The sequence below is a fragment of the Salvelinus alpinus genome, chromosome 19 (genome assembly GCF_045679555.1).
Source record: "Salvelinus alpinus chromosome 19, SLU_Salpinus.1, whole genome shotgun sequence".
NCBI lineage: Eukaryota > Metazoa > Chordata > Actinopteri > Salmoniformes > Salmonidae > Salvelinus > Salvelinus alpinus.
The window spans coordinates 51,935,396-51,944,946 of record NC_092104.1 but is presented as its reverse complement, the minus strand read 5'-3'; the positions used below and the strand labels follow the sequence as shown (position 1 = coordinate 51,944,946).

The 9,551-nt window shown below is 40.8% G+C and overlaps 1 protein-coding gene across 12 annotated transcripts in view; it reads left to right on the top strand.

Moving 5' to 3' along the window:
- Nucleotides 1–9,551, top strand: part of LOC139545800 (ataxin-2-like) — a 30,880-nt gene that overhangs the window by 4,527 nt on the left and 16,802 nt on the right. For 7 of the 12 annotated variants that reach the window (XM_071353996.1, XM_071353990.1, XM_071353989.1 and 4 more), the window contains exons 2-6: nt 442–475; nt 753–812; nt 6,593–6,664; nt 7,794–7,944; nt 9,143–9,157. In XM_071353996.1, coding sequence (XP_071210097.1) covers nt 442–475; nt 753–812; nt 6,593–6,664; nt 7,794–7,944; nt 9,143–9,157 — 332 coding nt within the window. Of the gene's footprint in view, nt 1–441; nt 476–532; nt 571–752; nt 813–2,468; nt 2,614–6,592; nt 6,665–7,793; nt 7,945–9,142; nt 9,158–9,551 lie in introns of those variants that run through there. The other 5 variants (XM_071353997.1, XM_071353987.1, XM_071353995.1 and 2 more) reach the window with 4 other exon arrangements.

Sequence of the window (9,551 nt, the reverse complement as noted above, 5' to 3'; positions counted from 1 at the left end):
GGGCGGGGCGGCCAGGGGGTTTGGGTCAAAGAGAATTTAGAGACCAACGACGGGCTTTCAACCTTGGTGTTGTCGCTGCTGCTTATGTAAAATTGTGCCCTTGAAAGATGACATTTGTAAAAACTACCGTTAACCCGATGGGCTTGATTTCAGCAGCATTTCAGTCTATTTTGACAGTAAACTATTGGCAGGACTACAGTACGCGTTTCATTGGAGTCCAGACCCATGCATATAATATACAATGAAGCTCTCACCATATGAGCTGGGGGGGGGTCTAGCATGAATGTAATTCAAGTCACATATTTCCTAATCCAAAAGGAAATTATTGTGTGTTTGTTGTAAAGTGAAGTAACCACTGCACACCTAGTGAGCAGGCCATATTTCTAGTTGAAACTTGCCCTAATGACAATGATATTGACCATTATTTTTGGCTTTATTCAGGGGACGGCATAGTGCCAAAGGTACTTCGGCAGCAGTAAGTTAAGTTTAATAATTTATTACATTTTTCTAACCCATTATTTGTATTGGGCAGGTGAAGTTGGAAGATCGCCTAGATTGTGAAATTGAACGGTATTTTATTTACTATTGGTTTCTTTCCTAATGAGAGAAAAAAAACAGCACACTGGTACATACTCAGTTGCTTGGTTTGTCACAGGCTTTGTCCACAATGAGTGCAGATGTTTCCTTTGGCGTTATTTTGTTTTGGGCTCTCAGGTTTGAATTGTATGATACATTTTTTTTTTGTCTTTCAGGTTGTCTTCAACGGTGTATATGCAAACATGAGGATGGTCCATGTCTTGACATCAGTAGTGGTATGTTCCCTCCTGTTCTTATTATTCTTAGCTACCCCCATCACTTTATGCATGATCAAGGCTGGCAAAATAAACTAATTGAGGACATATTTCTATAGACAGAGGTAGCAGAGCAAGCTATATATGGAAGCTGTCCCCACTCCTCATAGCAGGGGAAATACTGGACATAGTTAATGGTCGCTGGAATCCTTATGACAGCACGCTACAGGAGCTGTCGAGTCATGGAAGGGGTAACATGGAGTCAAAAAAGTATTGTATTGCATATCAAGCAAGTAATAGTCACATGTTTGTCCACAAAATCTGCACTTGCGATAATTACGCCATGTGTGATTGACAGATACATTTGAAAGAACAGAGGCATCTGTTTTTCGGAGTGAATTTGCAATGAATGAATTATTCAGCTTTTTAACTGCATGTTTTTCTAAACTCATTGTTTTAAAATGATTCTCTCGTACTTTTGTATACTTTTCAGTTAGTAGTTCTGAAAGTAACGCTCATGAAACAAAAGGGTCCCCGAAAATTGCGTACTACATCACATACAGTTGAAGTCGGAAGTTTACATACACCTTAGCCAAATACATTAACTCAGTTTCACAATTCCTGACATTTAATCCTAGTTAAAACCCCTGTCTTAGGTCAGTTAGGATCACCACTTTATTTTCAGAATGTACTATTATTCTGACATTTCAGTGATTTCAGCTTTCTTTCATCACATTCCCAGTGGGTCAGAAGTTTACATGCACTCAATTAGTATTTGGTAGCATTGCCTTTAAATTGTTTAACTTGGGTCAAATGTTTTGGATAGCCTTCCACAAGCTTCCTACAATAAGTTGGGTGAATTTTGGCCCATTCCTCCTGACAGAGCTGGTGTAACTGAGTCAGGTTTGTAGGCCTCCTTGCTCGCACACGCCTTTTCAGTTCTGCCCACAAATGTTCTATATGATTGAGGTCAGGGCTTTGTGATGGCCACTCCAATACCTTGACTTTGTTGTCCTTAAACCATTTTGCCACAACTTTGGAAGTATGCTTGGGGTCATTGTCCATTTGGAAGACCCATTTGCGACCAAGCTTTAACTTCCTGACTGATGTCTTGAGATGCTGCTTCAATATATCCACATACATTTCCTATATCATGATGCCATCTATTTTGTGAAATGCACCAGTCCCTCCTGCAGCAAAGCACCCACACAACATGATGCTGCCACCCCGTGCTTCACGGTTGGGATGGTGTCCTTCGGCTTGCAAGCCTCCCCCTTTTTCCTCCAAACATAACGATGGTCATTATGGCCAAACAGTTCTATTTTTATTTCATCAGACCAGAGGACATTTCTACAAAAAGTACAATCTTTGTCCCCATGTGCAGTTGCAAACCGTAGTCTGGCTTTTTTATGGCGGTTTTGGAGCAGTGGCTTCTTCCTTGCTGAGCGGCCTTTCAGGTTATGTCGATATAGGACTTGTTTTACTGTGGATATAGATACTTTTGTACCCGTTTCCTCCAGCATCTTCACAAGGTCCTTTGCTGTTGTTCTGGGATTGATTTGAACTTTTCGCACCAAAGTACTTCCTCTCTAGCAGACACAACTTATCTCCTTCCTGAGCGGTATGATGGCTACGTGGTCCCATGGTGTTTATACTTGCGTACTATTGTTTGTACAGATGAACGTGGTACCTTCAGGCGTTTGGAAATTGCTCCCAAGGATGAACAAGACTTGGAGATCTACACTTTTTTCCCCCCCTGAGGTCCTGGCTGATTTCTTTTGATTTTCCCATGATGTCAAGCAAAGAGGCACTGAGTTTGAAGGTAGGCCTTAATACATCCACAGGTACACCTCCAATTTACTCAAATGATGTCAATTAGCCTATCAGAAGCTTCTACAGCCATGACATAATTTTCTGGAATTTTCCAAGCTGGTTAAAGGCATAGTCAACTTAGTGTATGTAAACTTCTGACCCACTGGAATTGTGATACAGTGAAATAATGGCAAACAATTGTTGATAAAAACTGCTTGTGTCATGCACAAAGTAGATGTCTTAACCGACTTGCCAAAACTATAGTTTGTTAACAAGAAACTTGGAGTGGTTGAAAAACAAGTTTTAATGACTCCAACTTAAGTGAATGTAAACTTCCGACTTCAACTGTATGTGCACCACGTTATTGCTCTCGTTCTCACTGCTGTATGTGCGCATCTTGCTAGCTGTGTGGGGCTAAAGCTTATTGGCTGGAATTCAAATTGCTAGGGGGGTGGCCCAGGTGGGGGAAAATATATGGAAAATAATGCTTCTAGTAACAGCTTCTACAGCTTCTAGTAAACAGCTTTCAAACTATTGATTTGTGGCTAATTGAGGTAAGACTAATTCTGCTCATAGATTATGCGTGTATGAACTAGGGCTGGGCGACATGGCCAAATATCATATTGTTCCCATTTTTGAATATTTGATAATTTTTTAAATTATAAATTATAAATATTTTTTGCATGACCCAAGGATGGCAACCAATGATATATATATATATTTATATTTATATTTATATATATATATATACAGTGGGGAGAACAAGTATTTGATACACTGCCGATTTTGCAGATTTTCCTACTTACAAAGCATGTAGAGGTCTGTAATTTTTATCATAGGTACACTTCAACTGTGAGAGACGGAATCTAAAACAAAAATCCAGAAAATCACATTGTATGATTTTTAAGTAATTAATTTGCATTTTATTGCATGACATAAGTATTTGATACATCAGAAAAGCAGAACTTAATATTTGGTACAGAAACCTTTGTTTGCAATTACAGAGATCATACGTTTCCTGTAGTTCTTGACCAGGTTTGCACACACTGCAGCATGGATTTCGGCCCACTCCTCCATACAGACCTTCTCCAGATCCTTCAGGTTTCGGGGCTGTCGCTGGGCAATACGGACTTTTAGCTCCCTCCAAAGAATTTTTATTGTGTTCAGTTCTGGAGACTGGCTAGGCCACTCCAGGACCTTGAGATACTTCTTACGGAGCCACTCCTTAGTTGCCCTGGCTGTGTGTTTCGGGTCGTTGTCATGCTGGAAGACCCAGCCACGACCCATCATCAATGCTCTTACTGAGGGAAGGAGGTTGTTGGCTAAGATCTCGCAATACATGGCCCCATCCATCCTCCCCTCAATACGGTGCAGTCGTCCTGTCCCCTTTGCAGAAAAGCATCCCCAAAGAATGATGTTTCCACCTCCATGCTTCACGGTTGGGATGGTGTTCTTGGGGTTGTACTCATCCTTCTTCTTCCTCCAAACACGGCGAGTGGAGTTTAGACCAAAAAGCTATATTTTTGAATCATCAGACCACATGACCTTCTCCCATTCCTCCTCTGGATCATCCAGATGGTCATTGGCAAACTTCAGACGGGCCTGGACATGCGCCTGCTTGAGCAGGGGGACCTTGTGTGCGCTGCAGGATTTTAATCCATGACGGCGTAGTGTGTTACTAATGGTTTTCTTTGAGACTGTGGTCCCAGCTCTCTTCAGGTCATTGACCAGGTCCTGCCGTGTAGTTCTGGGCTGATCCCTCACCTTCCTCATGATCATTGATGCCCCACGAGGTGAGCTCTTGCATGGAGCCCCAGACCGAGGGTGATTGACCATCATCTTGAACTTCTTCTATTTTCTTCTATTTTCTAATAATTGCGCCAACAGTTGTTGCCTTCTCACCAAGCTGCTTGCCTATTGTCCTGTAGCCCATCCCAGCCTTGTGCAGGTCTACAATTTTATCCCTGATGTCCTTACACAGCTCTCTGGTCTTGGCCATTGTGGAGAGGTTGGAGTCTGTTTGATTGAGTGTGTGGACAGGTGTCTTTTATACAGGTAACGAGTTCAAACAGGTGCAGTTAATACAGGTAATGAGTGGAGAACAGGAGGGCTTCTTAAAGAAAAACTAACAGGTCTGTGAGAGCCGGAATTCTTACTGGTTGGTAGGTGATCAAATACTTATGTCATGCAATAAAATGCAAATGAATTACTTAAAAATCATACAATGTGATTTTCTGGATTTTTGTTTTAGATTCCGCCTCTCACAGTTGAAGTGTACCTATGATAAAAATTACAGACCTCTACATGCTTTGTAAGTAGGAAAACCTGCAAAATCGGCAGTGTATCAAATACTTGTTCTCCCCACTGTGTATATATATATATATATATAACCCTGGATTGTTGATGCTATGTTTTGGCCAATGAGAGGCTTTGAAGCCACCGGTTGGCCATATTGGCTCTCCTCAGAAAAACAATATGGAGTTCTACAGTATTTCAAGGACAAAATTAAATGTTTAAGTATTTCTTTGTGGTAGTGGTGACAGTAACTTCAGTGCTTTCTAAAAAATGTTTGCTTTGCTCACATACTGTAATTTAAAAGTATGCTTTAATGTGTCTAATGTAATAGACATGGAAAAAAACAAGTGGACATGAGTAAATTAATTTCTATAGCTTCCAAAATATTTTTTTACAAGGGTGGGGGGTGTGCCAAGATGGAGGCGCGGTGGCTTCAAAATAGTGCCCCCCTTCAGTCATCTGTATATATAAATCATTTGGTGGCAACACACAGTCAATGAGGCTTTGTCCATTCTAATTGTTAAATACTGTTCAATGAAACTTTAACCAAAATTTGGAATATAGTGGACACTGAATATAGTGTTTAACGTGACATAAAATGAAAAAGCCAGGGAGAGGTTGTGACAGGGTAGGAACCAACGTGTTGGTCAGTGTTTCCCAGTGGACACTAATGTTACATTAAATGTCTCATTGTTGCTAAAATATTAATGCTTTGCCTATTCCTCTTCGATTTAGAATATACCATTTCACAAACGGATGTAGGCATACACCAGTACTGGTATCGGGATATATTAGCTAGCTACCTTTGCTCTGACTAAGTACATTTAGCCAGCTAACTAGCGATTAGCATTAGTGGCTAACAAGATTTATTTTAAACAACTCGCTAAGAAGACAAACTAGCTGTTTACAGACAGTAACAAACGAATATTGTGCTTACAGAACGCTTGTGGATTTATATTAAGACGCAAAGTAGAAAGCAGCATTGTTGTCACCATCTGCAGCATTGCATCTTCACTGCATTTATTGACCATGCAGACTCACTGTGTGGTTGTTGTGACTCCGGGTGGTAGCAAAGATGGTGGACAAATGAAGATAATTCACTCAGGTCGTTTACCATTGAAAACAAAAGGTCAATTCCGGTCTACTTAACGGGGTGGGTCTCCCATAGACGCCTATGCAATAGCAGCTGGTATACTTAGTCTGGTCTACTTAGTTCATTTACTTTCATTGAACCAGAAAATAAACAGCGAGTGGGGTGTTTGCTTTCTCTTCCATCTCTTGTGGTAGCGCAATAAACAGCTCTCCTTGAGTGACATGCGGCGGGTCTTGGTGTTTGGAAGCAGAGAGGGAAATGGACATTATTGCACAGGACGGAGTGGCATAAGACATTTAACAAACCAAACATTGAAATTTCATTATACATGGTAAAGTTAAAAACCCAAACCAGCCCGTGCATCAATACCGGTATATAGTAAAATATGGTATACTGCCCAGCCCTAGTATGAACTACACATTGACACATCCAGCCCAAAGCGGGAGGTTTAAAAACATACTTACTAGTCAAAGTTATGGAGCATGTCTTTAAAATGTGTTGTTCAGACTGCCAATGGAGTTATTCCTAGCATCAGGGCAAAGGTCATAGTTAAACAGTATAACTCATGTGTATGAAAATAAAGTGTTTTTCTAATTTTCAGGGATCCAAATGCGAACTGAAGGTTAAAAATGGATTGGTTTATGACGGAGTGTTTAAAACATATGGCCCAGAGGTAAGGAGGAGAATCACATAAAACAATGGCAACTCTTCAACATTCACCACCACATACTGCTCTGTCCTTTTTCCTATTAGGTGACAAGTCAATTAATTGTTGTGGCTGGAGCAGTGTTCTATAACCTGAGGTCCAGCATATTCAATCTTTCTTGGTAATAAAAAAAGGAGGCTTACACACAAAAAAACTGGACCTTAAGCCCTATTCGGATGGGATAAGGTTTATTGGGGGAGCTCAGGTAATGTCATTATGTACACAAGCACAAATCACCACATCTGTAATTTTTGTCCTGTTAGAATCTGCCATGTCAGTCATTTGTACTTGGCAGGAAGGTTATCACAGCCCTAAACCTACTGTTTTTCAGCAAACTCCGAAGTTCTCTGATAATACTTACAGTATCCTGTGCGAATTGTCATACCTGTGTTTTGAGGGATATTTAGAGTTTAACAAGTGCAGCACCCAGTTTGGGTAAGAAGATGGGAACAAATTGATGCTTAAAACAAGTTGCTATGCACATAGCCTACAGATAAATGATCTGTTTTGTCATATCAACATTCCTAGTGCCATACTTCTCTTTTAAAAGATGAAGGGGACGATATTGTGCCAATTAATAAATTGCCAAATACAGCAGGTAATTAAATATCTGCATAGGTTACAGTTCATGGTTCTTATTGATGTACATTAATATTTAGACTTTCTGAACTGAAGGTCATTAGGCCTATATTTGAAATATCTTCACGCCTAGAAGAGCCTCCAGGCTTCCGTCATAATGGTCAATTGTGAATTAGAGGGGGGGAAAGAATTACAGGGGTAGTTTGGTTAAAACAAATCCTGTCTGAATCATCCACTGGCGAAACTGATATGCTGGGGAAATTTTTACATAACCAACGTTCAATAGTAATTAGTCCCGTGCGAATAGGGCTTTAGCCTACATTCAACATTAGGTTCAAGTTTAACAGCATTGTCGTTAATTCATTCAGGGTAAATGCATTGCATGGCTCAGTTACGGACAGTGTTCATAATCTCACGTCAAGCACACAAAATGTAAAACATAACCATGCATTTCCTCCAGGAAGCAAGCGTTTACAACCATAAGTGATTTAGCTCTCACCACTCTTTGTCCACCCAGTGTGACCTGGTCCTAGATGCAGCCCACAGGAAGATCCCTAAGCCCAGCGAGGGCCCGCGACAGGAAGACATTGTGGAAAGCATCATCTTCAAGGCTTCTGACGTGGTGGTGGTGCACTTCAGAGACGTGGACCTCAATTTTGCCAGTAAAAGTAAGGCCTACTGTCAAGACCTATACACTCCAGGTTGTCACTGTCCCCTAAAGTTGACTGGATGCACAAATAGCTGTTTATTTGTTGGCCAATACAAAGATTGTGCTTAGGGTTGTTGTCCTGTTGGAAGGTGAACCTTCGCCCCAGTCTGAGGTCCTGAGCTCTCTGGAGTAGGTTTTCAAGGATCTCTCTACTTTGCTCTGGTCATCTTTCCCTTGATCCTGACTAGTCTCCCAGTCCCTGTCGCTGAAAAACATTCCCACAGCATGATGTTGCTTCGACACAATCCTGTCTCTGAGCTCTACGGACAATTCCTTCAATTTCATACCTTGTTTTTTTTGTTCTGACATGCACTGTGGGGACCTTTTATATAGACAGGTGTGTCCCTTTCCAAATCATGTCCAATCAATTGAATTTACCACAGGTGGACTCCAAGTTGTAGAAACATCTCAAGGATGATCAATGGAAAAAAGCATGCACCTAAGCTCAATTTCGAGTCTCATAGCAAAGGGCCTGAATATTTCTGTTTATTTGTAATAAATTAACCAACATTTCTAAAATCCTGTTTTCACTTTGTCATTAAGCGGTATTGTGTGTAGATTGATGAGGAAGAAAATTATTTTACCTTCACTTTTTCTAAAATGGATTGTCTGAATACTTTCTGACTGCACTGTATATCGCCACTAAACCTGTCAGGGCCCATACACTTCACAGTGAACTATGATACTCTTTCTGGGAGTTAGCATTGTAATCAAATCAACTAGTGACGTGGCACTGTGTGAAGGAGAGATAGGTTAGATCAGGGCTTCCCTACTTCCAAATCTGAAGCATTCCTGAGTGTCCAGGGATCTGATCTTGGATCAGTGTTCCTGTTCTCGCCGACTCAGTTTCCAGCTGACAAACGGCAAATGCCACATGTTAAGGCTTGCACACGTCTGCCGGTCATTTTAGATGCATACATTATCTCCAAAACGTGATGGCCATGTGCCATATTGAACAGCTAACCCATAACCGTATCAGTAACCCATTTGTTTTGAAAAGAAAATAAACATAACTAAGTGGTTGGAATGGAAACCTCAATATACGGTGGTGCTTTAGGAAAAAGGTTGGGAACCCTAGGGTTAGGCTAGGTTTAGGCTACCTGTCGTCGCTCCACTGACCTTCTCTTCCATGTCTCTGTCTTCTCAAATGGGTGTAGTCTCTACCGACACAGGTAATATGTCTGTTTTCTGTTCTTGCACTTTTGTTTGTTGACACATTTTCATTTTGAAAGGGACTAAACTGTCATATCTCTAAAGCTTTGCGGAAATGCAAACTTTGCTAATGGACAATCCTCATATTGAACTTGTTTCAGTCAGACAGTATTTCAATGGAGGACCCACCAGTACCCCACCCGAATCTCGTTATTCTCTAAAGAGCTTTATTCTTCGAAGTAAAGCCAGAGGGGTGATTTTAGAAAAACAAAGTGTGATTTGGACGAATCTATTGAATAAATGCAACTGAAACACATCAAAGTATTTACACAGGTGTACAACGCTAAGATTTGTGCTGAAATATGGCACTTTTCTCTTCTGATCTCAAGTATAAGAATCTGGCTTGTGCATTCT